Source organism: Ischnura elegans, chromosome 3 (assembly GCF_921293095.1).
Source record: "Ischnura elegans chromosome 3, ioIscEleg1.1, whole genome shotgun sequence".
In the NCBI taxonomy this organism is placed as follows: domain Eukaryota; kingdom Metazoa; phylum Arthropoda; class Insecta; order Odonata; family Coenagrionidae; genus Ischnura; species Ischnura elegans.
This window is the reverse complement of record NC_060248.1, coordinates 89,282,942-89,302,816: the sequence shown is the minus strand read 5'-3', so window position 1 is coordinate 89,302,816 and position 19,875 is coordinate 89,282,942. Positions and strand designations below refer to the sequence as shown.

Below are 19,875 nucleotides of genomic sequence, written 5' to 3'. Positions count from 1 at the left end.
AATCCTGAAAGTAATCATGCAAGTTTTGAGAGAACAGCATTTGCTCTATCACAGCCGGCTAATGAACGACACCATAAGATCATATTTATGTACTGCTGAGCTGTTATTCTCTTAATTTTACCCAGAATCCAGAGCAAGTTTTTCAAGATCCAAGACGTGACTTCATACCTGATGAATCAAATTTTAAAAATCATACAAATATCATAGAAGCACTAGGGTAAACAGCTCAAGCGGCCATTGTTAAATCCATTGACACGTTTTGTATTACCACACTACTTTTTAAACCAAAGCTACTATTATATTTACCGAATAAGCCTTTATGGTATTTGAAGTTCAATTTTTCAGGCCATCTTTCATCACTTCTGCACGAAAACAGATACCAATATCATATAATTCACATACCGTCCGTCCGCACCGTCCTTTGAAAATTCTCATTTAGTTTTTAGAGTATTCATTTATATCATAATATTTTTGTGTTTACGAAAATTTTATTACCTCGAATGCGAAACTAAGTAGTTACGTAATTTTAGTCTGAACTAACATTCATTTAATTCATCATTAAATGAAATACACAAATAGAGAGGTTATTTTCCAAATGGCTCCTTTTAAATTATCCTGCACGAACGAACCAAACTGAAATGAGTAAAACAAAATTTTTTTTAATAGAGCGTTTGGTCGAAAACATTAAAAAGGATTTATTCTTTTGAAGATTTAAACATAGTTTTGAATTTCGAAACTAAATTAAATGAAATTAATAGAATATATTTCTTTAAAAACAATAAAAATTAACATGATGGATAAAATAGTTTGAGTCACTGATGTTACACAACACGGATGAAAAAAATAGTAAGGAAATGAAATACTTGCAACATTAGTTTTACCATCATTAGTGGTTTTAGTAATTCTGGCGTTGAATTTTCCCCTGAGAATAAGCGAGGAGCGTATGATATCAGTTATTGCAGAATATTACACGGTGGGAATACAAATGACACCTTTCGAGAACAAGCCTACTTTCCCAAGCTCCAGAGCTCAATTTGCATGAGAGCGATTTTGGGTTTCAGAGATTAAACCTCCCACACAATGGACACCCTCGGAATCCACAGGAGTCTGTCAGCATGGCCGAGAATGAAAGTAAGGGCGAAGAAAGGCTCAAGGTGTAATGCGGTGGGGACAGTGGAGGGTGAGTATCAACGGTTTTCCCCAGCTTCCTCAATAGTCCCACCCACGTCGGGATCCTTTCACTTACCCTCTGAAGACCCAGTAGAGCGGAGAAAGGGCGACATCGGGAGGCCCAAACAGAGAATTCCGCCGAGGGATGAAAATCCTATATTTTTCTTTACGTAACCATACATTAACTGGGTTCTCAAGCCAACGGAAAAATAGGATAACCAAGTTTTACTCTCTGCAAATTTTTTTATCATTAGATATTGCAAGTTGACGCAGAAATTAGTTTTCTTTGGTGAAAGCCTGTTTATTCATGCTGAACACATTATGCACAATATAATGCCTATAGCAGTCGTTTAGTTACAAAGTTAGCAGAAATATCTTCGTAGTAATTCATCTCCGATAGAAGTCACAAGTTTGAAACTTTTTTTCAACAAGTTTTCAACGAACTACCACTTTAAATTATATTTTCCCACAAAACAGAGAATTCCTTCATCATAGTCACATTACAATTCATAGAGAGACGGGAAAGGAAGGTAGCAGTGCGCACAGGTAACAATTTTGGTCCCAGTTAAAACTTTGGAGTGTTTGAATGCCGAACTTCACGAAATCTTCCAATTAAGGCCATAAGTTTGATTGTACATTATTATAGAGTACTTTGCATTAATATAACTTTCAGATATTCTCAAGTTTTTGTTATGGCTGCACAACGCCATGGTACCACAAACCAAACCAACATAAGAAGACCAACGCTGAAAGTAAACATTCGACGACAGTCCTATAAATTATACAGCAAATAATAGGCGTTCATGGTGAATCAAAGACTGCAGACAACCGACATACATGAATACCCCTTTTCAAATAGCTGCATTACTTGATTTACGTATTTTACATAGGTGTTCAATGATCCGATTTGGTGGTAAACTATTAGCTGTAGGCACAGAAATACGGCGAAGAAAATCGCCAAGATCAAAAGCTTTCTTACCATCAAGTGGTTACCATGGGGAAATGATAAAGAACAAAGTTCATACTTTCCCAAGGTCAATATAGTCAGACCTCCACGGACAGAAAGGTGTCCTCGAGATTATTCGCTTACGTGCGATAGGGACCAGTGGCCGAGATGACACGTGTGGCACTGGACCGTGCAATCCTTCCAAAGCGGTGCGTAGGAGGATATGAGACGTGGGAGGGGGACGGGAAGCAGATATCAGTATCTTTGTCACACACACTCACCTTGAGCTTATCTCGCATGGAGCCCCTGCCGAGGACGGCCATCTTGGTCATCGTCTCCTCCTGGAGTCTCTTCATTGAGTTCCCCTTTGGTCCAAGTAGTTTCCCCACAAAATTGAACTGCAAAGAGCAAGAGAGAGAGAAAAGGGATCAGCGTGGGCGCCAAAGAGTCTCGACCTGGTAAAGGGAACTTCCATAGCCTAAGGGAAGCGTGGGTTTGTACACTTTGGTGGATAAGGGATAGCGTCGATTGTGAAGGGACAAGTCTTTGGACTCTACACAGGGGTGAACTATAGGTATGGGATGTGGGACGAAGAATGGATAATGTGAATCCAAAAATATAAAGCCAAGGGAGAATATTACATATCACAAAACACAATGAGAGTGCTTCATTCTTCTCAGCAATTTTACATTCATAGTTTAGCAGTAAATCCTTCATGGCATTGCCATTTAATTCATGACACAAAATATTTAATGAAAATTCACCTATAAATGCAAAATATGGAAAATTTAAGATTACTCTTGGTACATAGAATGTTTAACAGATACAAACTATAATGGATACACCGCGACAAAATTAAAAGACCCAGTGATGGAAATAAATACAAAAAATTTGCTTAATACCTGTAAATAATTAATTTACTGTTCAGATTTTAACCTCTTAAGTATAGATCTTAAGTACACTAATAATTAGAAAAGAGTCGAAACCTTCAATAAAGTCTTTTGGTGGAACCTTCAAATGATCTTTGTTTAATGACGGAAAGTTCTACCACTTCTCACCTGAAACAACCGTTTTTTTTGGTCGCATGAACATTTTACATGCAAGATACATCTACTAGCATAGTTTTCCACGCTTAGCCTTCGTAAGAAAAAGTATCCATTTCGATCTCGGCAAGGCTAATGAGTGACCGTATCAAAAGTACATAACTTATTTTTCTAGGTAAAAGGATGGAATATGGTGCATTAAGGCTAGTACTCTTTTTCAAGAGAATTATTGCCTCGAAAACCGACTGTCGGACGAAAAATCCAGTTAAAGTTGATACTACTTTCATGAGATACTGCGAAGGCAAGTCTTCTAGACCCCCGACTTCATATAGCAACCTCTTTTCCGGCTCACAACAGCAGGGTTTCCCCAGGGGTTCGCTGAGGGATTTGTCATCCCCTCAATCTCGCTCACCGGAGAACATTGGCTCCAAGACCCAACAGAGCGGCGAACTCAGTTGTTCAATCTTTGGACGGTAGAATCGCTGTTTAAAGGGAAGTAGCCCGCAGTCACTATATTTCGTACACACATGTTAACCGTGGAATTAGAAAGATGGTTGAAAGTACAATATAGCGAGCCACAATAGTTAAGTAAATAAATTTAATAATTTAGTAAATTAAGTAATCCCTTATGAAGTCCTGAGCTGAAGGGGAGAGGGAAAATGAAAATGCTGCATTAGCTAAAAACTAAACACTGGCATCCACACTTCAAGAATTGATAAGTACTGTTCACGGATATTAAAATAGAGGATCCTCAAGTCTGCTTCGAAAAGTTTTGTCACCAAAGGTGCATTTAAATGGGTTTACTAAAGTCGCTACTCGTGATCCGAGTTTCACGGGGAAATTAAAAAAGTATCATTATGGGTATTAACCGAAATTTATTCGCATTTTGACGTGATCTATCGAATGCATAACTTTTCAATGCCATTCATCACAATGGAAAACATTATTCTGCTAGATATTTGAAAAAATTGGATCGCATTGCACTCATAAACGCATCGCGGACATTTTTGAAAACCGATTAAAATGCGACCGAAGTGGCAACAGAAATCAGTCTTCTATGGGGTGGAATCGGGCCGCCTCTATGAAGCCCCCTTAGTACTGTTTTACCACAAACGCCACCTCGACTATCGCGCCTTAATTTAAGAACAAGAAGATACATGTAATATTTAGAAGCCTGCCGCGTGAACGGCGGTGAATGATGAATTGCCAAAAGAGTAAAGTTCCCCTGGACCGGTAATCAAATCACGGATCTTTCGCACAGTTTGGTACGATTTCCTTGGCAAATCAGGAACCTGCGTCGCGTAATAAGGCCTGCACAGTGGCCTGGGAAACCAATAATTTATATTATTATAAAAGGCAACGTAAATTTAAAATATTTTCCCTGCTGATTCCACGGCGTAAATAACTTCAAATATATATTTGTGTTTTCTATAGTGAATACTAAAGTTTTATATGCACTGCTGCCAAGTTTCCACACAAAAATAGAGTTACTAATCGGGGTGATTGGGTAAAATTTGTAGTATTTCTAAGTAATTAGGAAGCAAACTAAACTACTATTTCCTTTTAAAATGGAGCGTAGCAAACAACCTCGTTTAATTTAAAACATCATAGCAACATACACGTACATATTCACAATAAACTTACCCGAGGAAAGCATATTTGTGAATGATTTTTTCTAAGGACGTTTCAAAATTTATGTTCTCATGTAGTCAGGCGGATCCAGGACATGAATAAAAGAGGGGCTTAGAGGGGGGATAAAATTGGATACCCAAGGGGGGGAGGGAATTTTCCCCTCTACCCCCTCTCCGGATCTGCCACTGGATTGTAAGATACTAAAAGCGTTAAAATAGGCCCTAAGTGCAGAACTTTTTTGTATTATAATTTTTTAAATTAGGTACTTAAAAATATCGTAAAATATAACTACATAAATACTTTTTTACAAAGTAGCAGCCTCCAAAAATTTCGATTTTATCTAGTGAATAGCCCCCTTAACTACCCACAGATCCACACCACTGCATGTAGTGACTCCGTAAGGTACACCGCTCGCTAACCCGCCGTGATTTCCTTGAATTAGGACCGATCGCTGCCATTAATTTCCGAGCTTCTCAGTTTCCGCTGAAGGTAGCGCGCCCTATTAAAAAAAGTCGCCTTTCCGCCCATACCGAATTCTTCGCCCCATTACTTCCGCTACTCACCGCCGACGCCCACACTGACTACCGGCCTATCCCCTCCTCTTTCCTTATTCCCAAACCCCACGCCTCCACTTCACCATCTTCCCGCGTCGTCCGCGAAAGGGAGGGAGGGAGGAAAATTAAGAGGGTCCACCGACAACAGGGGAGGGGGATGTGCCCAAGTTTCCTTCTCCCTCCACCTCCGCTCATACCCAGTGAAAAGACAAGCTGGCGACTTTAAAAGTTCCAAAGAAAAAAAAAAACGAGAGGGTGTGGGGGAAAGGGAGGAAGGATGTTCTCAAAAAGAGAACTTCGTCATGACGCTAAAAATTCTCTCATAAAAGTTTTAATTAATCACAAGGCCTACACGGAAGGTGGATGCCGGGGATTTGGTGGAAGGTCCATATTGCGAGAGCTAACCGTTGGCCGCTCACTTGCGCTAAGACAGATTGGTTCACAGTAGAATGACAACTCCGTGTGTAAGCAAAGGATTATATACTGAGGAAATATCATCTCAATTACTCCGGTAAGTTTGTAAGGAATATTTCTCCGCTTTTTTCACGTCTGACGGACGGACAGGAATTTGCCGGACTGCGATTTAATTTACAGGGATGAAAATAAACAGCTGAATTATATGCCGGCAACTTTCCAAGGGAAATGAAGGGGATGGAAAAATATTCCAATAAAAAGTTTCAAAACACCCTCAACAATTTCCAAAAACCGTTAAAATAATTATAAAGACAAGAGAGGAAGCTAGTCATAATGTATTCCTTAAACCATCGAATGAATACTGACATACACAGCTACTTTCATGTCCCTGCAATATTTTTGTAACCAAGGTTAAGTGTATTGTGAAATTAAATGTAGCCTACAGGCACTGCAATTCTGATTTTTACAAAAATTCTAGATGATAGCATTTTTTTCTTCTTATCCAACGAGCTCAAAAAAATTAGTGCCACGATACACATTTTTTCCAGAAATAAAATAACAATAACGACAGTACAAATTATCAGACTTCCAAGTACTTGAACTAGCATAAATCAATTACCATGATACATATGGTAAGGTATTGTTTCTAAGGGAGAATGAGTGGAAATCAACGGAGCATATCAATTTTAACATATCCAGTTTGGATCAATACGAGCCATACAACACAAAGGACATAGTTCCAATAAAATCGCGATGACTTAATCAACAAGGAAGAAAACACAAGAATCCAAACATATATCGGGAAAACTTAAAGTTAAACGCCATCACTACGAACTTCAAGACCCAAGTCGCCAAAGTCCGCCAAAACTATCTAACAATGGTCAACTCGGGAGTACGTCATAAGTTTTTTCCCAATCTTTGGGGGGTTATTGCCCTTTCAAGATGGCAAAAGCCGAATTTCCGAGCCAAGAAACATAGGAACACCAATGCCACCGCGGCGAAAGAAGCAGAGAACTTGAGGGCTGAACTTCTCAAATCCCCTCAAAGGCTTTTATGACATCGACCGACTTCATTCGCGCGAAACCACCATTTAAACCTCCGAGGGATTTCCCCACTCCTTTGACGCATTTCAGAGATTTGTTCCAAGAAGTTCGGCTGAGATGAAGAAATAAAAAATTATGTCACCCTCGACCGCGCTTTCGAATATCGACGTCGATCCACGAGGAAAGATTTACGGCCACGTCCATTTGAGGTAAAAAGAAAGAATGGGCCATAGATAATGCAGAACGCTTCTCCCACGGCTCGAGTTTTTATTTATCCCCAAAGTATAAAAACATTTGCTGATATTGCTGCCAATAATATTGACAATTCGCGATTCTGGATCCTATACGCCAACTCATAGATTATTCCGAAATAATCGCGATATCTCACGTGTTACCAGGGAAAAGTTTAATTCGGTTCGGCAGTACTTTGGTAGTAAAAGCCTATGGGTAAATATAAACAAGACGAATATTCGTCTTCTACACGTGCAGCCTTCAAACACTTGTAATGGTAAATTTAAAGTCCATGTGTCTGACTTACCAAAAAAAAGGGTTGATCAACAAGTTATTTATTTACATTTTAAAGTATTTGCATTAAATGGAATTCCCGATTAGAAGGAGGAATAAGAGGATTTTATTGAACTATGCTACTAGGTGTATGTGGTAAATGTTGTAAATTTTCAATAATAACATTGAAGTAGTGAGTGCTAATACTAGCCTGGCCTTAACTTTACTGCAATACCCCCACGAGCGCTCTAGAACATATATACCATCTAATGACACGATTGAGAAACAGCGCGGTAGAATGTATTTTTATCACTTTTAAAGCATAGTTAAATGCTGATCTCACAATATTATTTCAAGAAATAAATGATGCTAGGATGTTTACCACAGTATTTCTTCCGTCGTTTGCTGAGTGGCGCACACGCGGCATTGGCCTGGACGTTGACGTATATGGAGTAAGATATGAAGAGCAACGTGCAGGATGCTTTACGCTCAGAGTAAATAAAAGAGCACTCAAGGTGATTGCGTAGAAACAAAAGTTAAACCAATACTAATAAAGCAATGGAATATGGAAATAATAAGCAAACAAAACACATTTAGACGGCTTATTATAAAATTTTAATAATTCTCCTTTTAAGTGAGTACTTACCAAATTTAACGTAAATAAAATTTCAACTAGAAATAACCAACATGTACCCAAACTTAATGTCCAAAATCTGCCATTGACAACCAGCAGACCAATCATGCGATTTATAATTTTGCCACTTCAATCGTGGTCTCATTCAAAAGCTGATTATTCCCATCTTCGTGTAAAGTTACTCTTAGCGTAACAGCGGAGTTTCTTGAATCACGTATATGGCATTTGCCAACGGCCAGATGACCGCCTACATTTTTTTTTTTTTTTTTTTTTTTTTTTTACGCCCACGGCTCGAAATCGGGAATTTTCATACAACGTCTTCTCCAAAAAAATCCTCCCATTATATTCGCGATTACTGCGTTCGGGTCGCTTCCAACTTTGTGGGCGGTCTTCATGCACCGCGACACGAGGGCTTTCCTACGACTTCGAAGAGATCAGTTATGAGCCTCAAAGGATAACAAACGGAAGCATAAACTCCGAAAAGAACCTTATGTCCCCGTATAAATTACACGTTGCGATCCCTCTCTCATGGGAGGCTCGAAGTGCATCGTAAAATTATAAATAGCCCGGCACGAGTAGGGTGATTCCCTTACACTAATGCCTCGTCTTCGCCCGAAGATGGGTCCCGTGGCACGTGCATTGAGGTGAAGGGCACTTGACTGCCGACGGCATTTCACGTTCTACTACCGTAGGGCCCGTTACCTACTTGCTTCTAATGACGAGGAGATGCTAGCGTGACGCTCGTGTATTCTAAAGTCGTTCGCAACCTGCCGACCAGCCATCACCGCACGAGCGATGGAAATACCTCTTTTTTTTTAAGAAAATAGGATCTAGAGGATATAACAATCCCGCAAGGCCCGTCTTTTTTTGCGACATGATAGACCTTAAGATGTATCGAATTAACTATGTTCAGCGTATTTTAAGCATATCCAAGTCAGCATATGCCTGGATATAAAATTGGTAAATTTCAGTTTAGTATTTTCTTTGACGTCACACATTTGCATTTCATATAGCAGTAACTAAGGAGGTTCTGCTACGCACCCTGACAATTTCAAAATGATAAATAAATTTTTAATGAAGTATTGTGTATGGATGTATTTCACTATATCCTGGAGGAGATACCAAGTAAATTTCCAAGCGCAGGGGTTAGAAAGGTAACTCAGTAAAAATTACGCCTATGCACGGCAAATTTTAATAACGAATATACATACATTCCATCAATTTACAACGCTTGCGGCCACTTGTAAGCAGAGCTTTAGCTTTTAAATTACATGATTCGATCCTATTAATATCCAATTCCTTTGTTTTCAAACAAATGTAAAAGTAAGTATTCACTTCAAGTTTATTCACGACCAATCTGAAAAAGAGCGATGAAAGATTGAAAATACTATCACCCTGTTGAACTATTTAATGCACTTTAAAATTTTGGCTGTGTAGAACTATTTTACTCTTCTAAAATACTATTTTAATAGTTTTGTAAAAGTATGTTTTTAACACCATTTAAACAAAGTTTAGCCATCCCTCACGCGCAAATTTTCGTTTTTCTAACAAAGAAATTTCATTTTTTTGGAATTATAATTTTCTGTGTATTGTATTGTGCTCTCAAATTTAGCTTCACTGATTATTCTTTTAAAACTCTTACAGTCTCACCAATCGGCTTCCAATAATATTTTTATCTAAAGTCAGAAACTTTGGTCTCGGTCACTTCACATGAAATTCTGTAGTGAATAATAAAAAATTAGAGGGAGAAAAGAAGCAGAAAATGATACTTCCAGTAAATATTTATCGAATTAATTGAAGTGTATTTTTCCTTTTTATTCCGTACATCAGTAATTAAATATTTAAAAATTTTTTTAAGTTTGACCGATTATTAATTCTATATGTTGGTGGTAGTTTTCGGGTATAGCTGTGTGGATAACATTTTCACTCAACGTTTCACTCCTCCTACTGGGAGCGTTATCAAGAGAATGGAAGGAATTTATTCTCGTCCCGAGCTTATATATGTTTTTCGTTACCCATTGCTGTGTCGGATTTGAATTTTAGGTGATAGCCGTTGGTCATTATATTGGGCTAGGAACCCTCTCCATATACGGCTGAGGTTATATCCACCCTCCCTATTTAATTTTTTTTTTTAGTTTTTAAGTTTTTAGGCCTTTTCGCTATCTCGATGGATTCGCGTATAAGACGCGGATGATGTTCTTCCGTCTTCGCCGATACCCGTGTAGCGTTAAACATTATTTTATGCCCAGGGCTGGAGGCATAATGTTCAGCGACAACTGATGCGTCCCACTGATGAGGTTTTAACGCTCTTTCGTGCCCAGTAGGAGGAGTGAAACGTTGAGTGAAAATGTTATCTACACAGCAATACCCGAGGACCACCACCAACATAGATAAAAGAAGCTGTGAAAATCTTCAGACGAATATTAATTCTTTGTTTTCTGTTATTAACGTACTTTATGACGACTAGCCGAGCCAAAACCTAGGTCATGTTGTAAAAAAAATCTATGCGGAAAAAGTTTACTCTAAAAATTTAAAATTTTTTTCCCCCTAAATTTCGGCTACCCTATCGATGATGAAGAAGAGACCGAAACGAATTAAGATCTCCTCGGGGCGACGGACGGTAATAATGCCGATGCCCTCCACGACGACAACACAGCATCGCTGTGAAAACAAAGCAAGGAGCTTTGAGACGGCACCAATTACCTTCTTCACGCCTCCCACGAGTAAATACCGGGAAAGGCGCGCGATAGAGAGGGAGAGAGAGAGAAAAAGCAATTTGCTTCGCAGGGCTCCCTAACCACATTTAAAGCGACAGTCAAACAACACACCCCGCTCTCTAGCTCGGCGACGAAGGCGCCACGCTACTACTACGTCCCCGAACCCGGCATCGTCGTCACCGCAGTAATTATTAAAGACGCTGGAAGGGATTGGATCGGTCGTGAAAACGCTTCTTTGCCCGACTACCTGCACCGCCAAAACACATCCCTCCCACCCAACTCCTCCCCCGACACTCGCCACCGCCGAAGGCGTGAACAAACTGTAGAAGAGGGCCGCTGGGAAAGACTCTCATGACGCCTCGCGAAGAAAAAGAAGGCGATGGCCGACGCGACTCGAGGCTTCAAAAAGCAATAGTTTGGAGCAGTGTTTTTTCACAAAGACTTTTTATCCGTCTCTCTCTTGATTTCGACAGCAGCTGTCCCCACAGCGTCCCATCGACTAAAAAAATATTTAAGGTGCTAGAGTCGATATATTTACGATTCAGGAGTAATTATAATTTCAATTCTTTCCAAAGAATTATTATTGGATTGATCTAAAGTTTCAATTCATTGATCTACCACTCTTAGAGGTAATAGCTGGTGGTTCAATTTTACATAGGTGGTATAAAAAACTAAAAACATACTGTTTAAAACTTAAGTTAAACAATAAAATCTACAACTACTAGTAAAAAACTGTCAAAACTAGTCAAACTAGTCAAAAGTACTACATCAAGGAAAAATGAGACAGATTGAAGATGGCGATGAGTCATCTTGTGCTTTCAATTTGAAATATTTTCTTCTAGATTTAATTAACACCGGTAAACTTCATAATCTTTAATTACCGAACGATTCTTTTCCGGGACAACCATGGATGATAGATAAAATCGATACCATTTGTACGAAAAAAATTCCCCGAGCCTTGAATTTCAGCTATAAATTAATCATTAAAAAGGTACACAAACATAAATTGAAAGGGCAAAGTTCAAAAAGTTCAAGGGCATAGTTAAAAGCACACTAATTATAATTTATAAGGATTAACTTTTATTTCCCAAAATGCATTCTTAATTGTCATGACATATTAATTCTATTCATTATTGCTGGAGTTATAAATATTGCGTTTAAATAAATTATTGGTAAAATCTCCGTAGTACTCATAATACACCGAGTCGGTATCATTGCTACAAATTGGTAATCAACGGTATACCATTGCGTGGACTCGATGCAGAAAATGCTGGAAAAAAATAAAATAAATATTTTCCGCAATACGGTATGGTCTAAAAATACTCCATCTCCACCCACGGTATCGAGGAATCACATCAAAGGATGGGTGTTTTCGCGAGAATGGAACATTGCGACTACATATTTAGATTTCTATCAGACCCGCGGCTCAAATCAAAATTTCCGAGAGGAAACGACCTTTTGTATTGGCTCAATTTCACCAAAAATGATGCATGACACTCGACCTATTCTCACTTGCATCTCAAAATTAGGCAGATGGTAGTTTTATAGATATTTAGGGTCATTATCTACCCGATATAGAAGAAATAATGAAGCCAACAAAGGAGATTTATAACACTCAACACTACACACTTAAAAAGCATCCAACGAAGCAATTGACACCACTACCTACGTTTAAAAGTAATGAGTTTCATATCTAACAAAGATATTTCGAGTAAGCAGAGAGGAAAGGCGTAATTAAAATCATAAAAATATTAAGTGTAAATATTTTATGAATGAAAATATACAAATGAATGATATAAATTTAATTGTACTTTTAAAGGTATCAAGAGGAAAAAATGGATATATTTTCATGAAGTGGTAACGATTGTAATTGAAATAAATCCGAATTCACGCACTGAAGAGACTTTTATATGCAAGGAAAGGCCGAGAGGGTACTTCATATACTTTGCGCAATAAAATTCCCGGCCTCGTTAACTTCATCTCCTTCGCAAAACGAGCCAAAAATATACGGAAGAGCTCTCGCATCGCAGCAAGTTCAAAAAGCTCGAGCTGAAAGGAGTCTGTGATTCTCAAGTTGCGACAGCGGGACGTTTTATTGGCCGACTGAGTGCGACAACAGAGAAAAGAATATGCGGAGAAGCTGTGGGAAGACTAGCGGCTCGAGGTATGAGCGCTCGCTTTGTGCACTGGCCAATCCCTATGGCCATTAAAAGCAAACCTTTCAAGGGTAAATAAACGCTAGAGCGCACAAAATAGGAAAAGAAATAATTTCATTGGACGCAGTATAAAGTGTATTTACTCCCTATCCACAGAACGACTGGTCAAATTAATGATTTATTTTCTCTTAGAAATGCAGATCAAAGATTTCGAAACTCACGTTACCGGCATCTATGGTGACTTTTTTAGCTTTTCATCTTAATTAAGAACATCACACAAATATTTACACAGAAAATTATAAATTTAGCACCAATAATTATACCAAAAACAATTTTTTTGCCCCTCTATTTCCAAAAGGAGCGTACAATATCGGTGTGACGTAAATTCTTGCATTCCAGTGAATAGAAAGCACTGCTAAATGGAATTGTAGCATTTAGCTGTCCCGAATAGCCACCTGACACACCCCAAAAAAATTCATTTTTGAGCCATATGAGCGTACTTTTAACTTGCATGGCTCGTTATAGCGAATGCAAACATGATGCACGAGAAAATGAATAAAAATGAAAACCGGGTAGAAGTGAATTAACAGCACGAAATGAGGGAAAATACAGACAAAAACAAAAGCAATGCCGTACACGGGTCAAAATACACTAAATTGCTGGCAATTCCACCAAGCATTAATTACTGCAATAATGGGAAAGTGTTTGCACCGAAAAATACTGGATTAATCCACTCGTACTCCACTCCGGTGCTGCCACGAAATTCAAGCTCTAAGACCAACTGACACCCGGAGAGGAAAAAATAAAAAAAAAAGACTTCGTGAATTACGGCAGGTGGCTTGCGAAACGAGCAATTTGAATACGAGGCAAACAAACGTTAATAATAAAAGCGCTACGCCCAACCCGAGAGCAACAAACGAGATTTTGCATTAGTGCAACTGCTTCAAGGGTTTATAAGGGGGTAACGGCACTAGTGGACGAGACCCACAGGTGCAACGGGGGACAAGCCTGTTCCGTTAACTGGTTGTTTTTACCAGTACACGGCCTTATGGGTCAAAGCTGGATGTAAGGAAGAACTGCCACAATTTAAAAACAATTAATAGCCGGTGAAACTGAGATGGAGATGCTTTGATAAAACAAATTTGTAGAAGAAATAAAGCTAAAAATTAATTATATATATTATCTATTAAATATCTATAACTGATAATTATCCTCATTGGAAATATCAATGACAACTTCAACATCATATTGCAGGCATCGATCGCTTAACCGGTGACTGAAAAATAATGTTAACTGAAAACGATGATTTTACAAAACGGATTTTTAAAGTATCAATTTAAATACTCCACTAAATTCTCTATTACAAGTGAAAGTATGATCACTGGGAATCTAGTGAACATCAAAAGACCAACTGTGCATCGATTTTAATGGAATAATCTACACATGTACTGATAACAGGCTTCCGAATCAACATCGCAATTCAAGGGCCCAAATGAAAGCAACATCGCTTTTATTTGGCAACTACGTATTAATAGTCAACAACAAATATCCAAGAGTTTCTTTGATCACTTACTAATCAAATCCTTTCTAAACCACTGACAATCTAATTCAACTTTCGATCTTTCGACTTTCACTTTCGAAACAGAGGTCCACCTGGACGCGTATATAACATTTATTTTATCAATGGACGTTTAATGATGGGTTTCGTCGATCGTAAGCGTCCATCATTTTATTTAGAAACAGAAGAACCAATATGAGATGATTTAGGAGTTTATTTCTCTTTCCCGAGCGCTGGGAGACGAAAACATGGGCAGTATGCAGTCTCTTTTGGAAGCGTGATTTGTTTTTCTTTTTTTTTGGAAGAGAGCGAACGATTTGTACGTATCAGGAAACTGAAGAGTGTAACTCGGAGGAATGAAAGTTGTAGCATAAGGGCACAGAAGGAAATTGGCAAAAATTGAAAAAGAAACTTCCGAAATCGAAGGCCTGAAATGCAGAGCGACGGAAGCAATCACGTATAGACATCCACGAAGATCATCAGATACTTGAAAATACGGAGCACGTTTTGGATTTTGGAGAATGGGCAGAGCACGCTATGATTTTTCTCCCGTCATTTTTTTCCGTTCTTTGTAGTTTGGCGGCAGTCCAGCTCCTATCTCCCGTCCTACACTTCCGCCTTCATCGTTTCGTTCCATAAGGGCTTTCCCTTGGCCGATTCCAATTTCTACCACTCCCACCCGGATTTTTCAAACCTTTCGAATACGATACGCTGCCGTAGAAAGAGACTGTATTCCCTCGAACGCAACAGAGGTCAACTCCAAGTTATCAGGAAATCCCGAGCCTGCACATAAAGGGTCATCATATTTTTCCTCAGTACTTCCCTAAAAAAAATAATGAAATATGTGCACACTATGAGAACGGTCTTTCCCAAAGACCGTATTTCTGTAGTATGGTCTAGGAGCGTTCCTTTCTCACGATTTTGACTCTACCATTATTGCTTTCTAATATTTTACTCACACAAAAACTTTAGCAAAAAACGTTATTTATAGCGTGCATTTTTATGCGGATATTTTGAAAATAGTCAATTTTGCTGGAAAAAATGTTACTGTATGCATTTCATGTTTCATCAATACCGTAAACGATTTTCAGTAGTATTTGTCTTTGACCAAAGTAATGCCAGATTTGGTAGAAACAATTGCTCGAGACGGCTTAAAGAGAAGATTCTTCGACAACTACATCTTGTGTATTTACATCGGAAACCCAGATACCATTTATTTCCTCTCATTTAATGGCAAAAAGGTATTATCTGATCTCACTTCAGAAAATATTATAATAATTAATTATTTTAATTGCCCAAAACCTGAGCGCTCCTTCCGTCTCCAGAATAACTTTTAAAAACTCACCTCTGTTAACCACTGAAACCTTCTGAGTATTTGCAATGTGATAAAATGAACAAATATCCCTCCTAATGAGCTATTATTATTTGAAATTGCCATGACTATGCAGCTACTAATGCAAAATGCATGTGTTAACCTTTCAAATAAAATATTTAATAACAGGAGCTTTAGAGAAACTTTGCAATGAGCTATAAGATGCAAATATAAAAGTACTCAAACGAGCCACTCATTACATGAGCCTAAATATAATTTCATGGAACTTAATAAAAATATCTTAATAATGAACATCGAATTCGAAAATCAAAATCACCATGATGATACAAGTGTTCACCATTATTCGGAAAAGAAATTACTTTAAATATATTGGCCTATTTCTTTACCTAATGAGAAATGCAAGCCACCAAAGCCTATGATGCGACAGATGAAGAAGGTGGTTTATATAATATAGCTTAAATGAATAACAGTTTAATAGCTACGATATTATCCATAAAATAACTCCAATAATTTAAGGCAAAAAATGAATTAAAAAAACAATAATCTGCTAGATTCAAATAACTTTCATGCTAAGAATTGTAGTCAAGAATCTATCGTAGTTTTGATTAAAAACTCTCCATTATAATAAGATTATTATTGCTCATGAAAATTCTTTTCCTCTGATACTATTACAACATACCACTTCATTTTTGGCAAAACAAGCATATCTAAAGGATATCGACCCTTGGTTGAGCTGAAATAAGCATCAGTACAGCCTACTTAAGGTGAGCCCTCAAACGGCTGATAATTTTCAAAGCCTAGATGCTCCACCCAGTTGAAAGAATCGACCTGCTTTGCCTTTAAATGTGGATCTCACGTGGAAAGTGCCAATTCTCTCTTCGCCAATACGATTGGATATGGAGAGGAGGATCGCCCTAAAAAGCCTGAAAAAGACGAAAAGTCTTACATTCTGGCTCAATTCCTCCCACTTTCTCACCCACTGCCTCCCCAAACAGCCCATTCACTTGAAGCTGGCGCAACACATGTTGCTTTAGAGTTTTGCAATCTCTCGCTGGGGTCGCCCATTCGCCACTTCAGTCCCCACGGATGGGAGAGAGACAGCCAGCCATTTCAATATCCTTCGACAAAATCTCTTTACACTCGCCCTTCTATTCCATTTTTCTTTCGTTCACGCGTGGAAATGCGTGATATTTGAGCCCGAGAATAATAAGTGTGTATTATTATTAATACACTAAAGCAATGTCGGCAACTATTTCAACACAAAATTATTTTTTTTAAATATAATGGCCTTCATTAGCATATACAACTTGGTCCTTAGGAGCCATAAGGCTTGTCAGAAGGTTTGATTTATCCTACATAAGGGCACATTGAAAACGAAGTAATAAAAAAATGGGATATTGTAAATCAAAATCGATTATTTTATAGGCATGGGCGATTTAAACTATTAACCTCACAAAATGTTCACTAATAGTAACTGTCAATAACATGTCAATGCCTTGAAAACGCCGATGTATAATACTTACGACTCGACCTTATCTAAACGATAAAAATTATTCAGTTATTAATAAACCGTTATTGACTTATTTTAATTATACGAATAATAATAATGTTTATTAAAAATTATTGTAACACAATATAAAAGTGTCGTTTCAAAGTTAGTACCTGCCTCATGGACGTTATAACTAAGTCATGGAAGTATTCGTTTTTTGTATTCAATTCGTTCTGGAACCTATTTTGTTATCCTTCTTCATCCATGGCCTTTCTTCATGCCATCCCCTGTCGACTCAACGACCCAAAAAACGCTTTCTGGAAGGAGAACAAAAAACTCAACAGCATATCTTCCCTCGTAACGTTCCACTTCTTTTTTATGATGCCTTAAACCACATCGTGTTACCGCCCCATTCCCAAGGAGGGATACAAATGGGATGACAAAGGGATATGCATATATTTCCAATTTATTGCCAGCCCATATTGCTGCAAAAAAATGCATTCCCTTCGATTCCCTATAAGTAGTGATGCTCAAAAGATTTCCGCGCCGAAATCGCAAGGGAGCAATAGAACGAAAGCCATTTTGATAACCTGGAGTCCCAAAAGCCATTCTCAGCCCACCCCAATCTTTCTTTACGAACGGTTCCCGACCACATCATGTCTCCAATATATCCCCAGTTCCCTGCCAACTTGCTTCAATGCCTTTCCCACCGACCCTTATTCGAGGTCTATGCCTATTCCTATTGCCATACATATAGAAGATTGACACATCACCAGTACTCCAATTTACAAGATTGGCCGACTAGATCTTTCAATCTCCCCACTTTACACTTACCGTCTATTATACACTGTGAAATTTAGTATCTATTATATACTGTGCAATTTATACTCTTTCAGTAGTCAGATCACTTCATTCCACAAGACGAGTTATTTTTGTCTTTCAAGTTCGAATGCGTTTTACCACTGTATATTTCTATTTATATCCGTTTATTTTCTCTTTTTGGGTGTTTGGCTCGATTTCTCCATTTTTGTTAAAGCGGCGAGGAAGAGAAGGGAAGGGGAGGAAAAAAGAAATAACGTTAGCTTTTAACTTAAAGACGCGGGTTAACCAACAGTTATTAATTATTCACTCATAGACGGTTTCCTTAACTTTTCCCATCACGACGAAAGTCTTATAGTTAGTCAGGACACACATCAACTATGTGGGAAGTATAAAAGAGGAATAAAACAAAGGAAAAGTCACCCAAAAAAGACTGGGAGACATCATAACAAGTACTTGTGATATATTTTGGGAATGACTATGGGGAATTGATAGAACTGGCCTTGAATGTAGTTGCAGTGTACCAATACTAAGTATGTAATATTATAAAACAGTGACCTTATCTCCATCTTCTCAAAGGTGGCTATGGCGAAGCAGTACAGAACTTTCTTGAATTGACGAATGCTTCGATAGGGTTAGTAAAGCCTTCTAAAAAAAATAACTTAATTCTGCTCCGAAGGCATACTCGATGCAACTATTTTCACAACCCCTTCTGTTTCATTATTCTCCCCCACTCCAAACCTTTGACCTAAATATTACAACTTCCTAGTGATTTCATCGATTCCTACCATCACTGGATCTTGTGGAAAACAATGCAGCTCCGACGTGGAATTTGCAATTTCATTCTCAGCAGCAGCCGAAGATGAGGAACATCGTGATGAAGTCCCCACGCGAGAACATGTGCTTTTTATTCCATCTACTCTACGTCTATCAACCAACCTGCAAATCTCATTTTCTTCGAGAATAGGTTCTTCAATCACCGGTTGTAACTTTCGTGACAGCGCTGGGGAAGGGGTGAGATGCGGGAGTAAGCCTCTTCAGGAATATGCCGCCCTAAAAGTTAATTAAAATTGTATTTACCTCCGGGCTGGCAATCACTTCCCTCTCGATCCTTATGCATTCATATATCCACCCGGGAAGCTGGGTTATTTCCCACAGTGCTCTGTGCTATAGAGAAACCTCAATATCCCGTTCGGTCGGGTGCAGACAGGGAGACTTTTCAAGGAGTTTCAATCCAAAGTAACCGAAACTCGATAAGAATGCATCGAGCTAAAATGAAAAAGACGTTATCTCTTCGGAAGAGAGATAAAATAAAATTTCGGCTTTCAATCAAAAAGCTGGCAGAGATCGCTTAAAGTTCTAAATATCTTAAAAATACCACTAGGCTAATAGGTGAAATCAGAATTATTAAAACCATCCGCACAAAGTAGGACCCAAAGAACTTGAAGTCAAATTTATCCACATAGGCTCCATATATTCTGTATTATTCGATTTTCTCTAACGAATGCACCAAATTATTTGGCATTTAAATAATACACAAGTATTCTCCATTCCAACTAATAATGTACCATGTCTGTCTATGGTATATCACAAATTCTGGTACGCAGGGTATTATATAGGCTGATAAGTATTGATAGCAAGAAATTTATAGCATTCACAAGGAGCGTGGAACCAAAATGCGTATAATGTTGGCCTCTGATCGAAGAAAGAAGGTTTAAATGAGTTATGTTCAGGATGTGTATTCCAAATAATGAGAATAAATTCATTAGCATTCATCGAAAGCATTGGAGATGTTGCTTCTAGACTCTATTAGTCTCCAAAGTATGCTCCTTCAGCATCAACCAAGTTCTGCAGGCGAATTTT

At 38.3% G+C, this 19,875-nt stretch overlaps 1 protein-coding gene across 3 annotated transcripts in view; it reads right to left on the bottom strand.

Annotated features, from left to right (window-relative positions):
- The window catches only part of LOC124156128, a 701,458-nt gene that overhangs the window by 160,716 nt on the left and 520,867 nt on the right, over positions 1 to 19,875 (bottom strand). For all 3 annotated transcript variants that reach the window (XR_006864274.1, XR_006864275.1, XM_046530467.1), the window contains exon 3: positions 2,398 to 2,514. Coding sequence is in view for 1 of the 3 variants with exons in the window: in XM_046530467.1 (XP_046386423.1) it covers positions 2,398 to 2,514 (117 nt within the window). In the remaining 2 variants the exon portion in view is untranslated. The remainder of the gene's footprint in view (positions 1 to 2,397; positions 2,515 to 19,875) is intronic.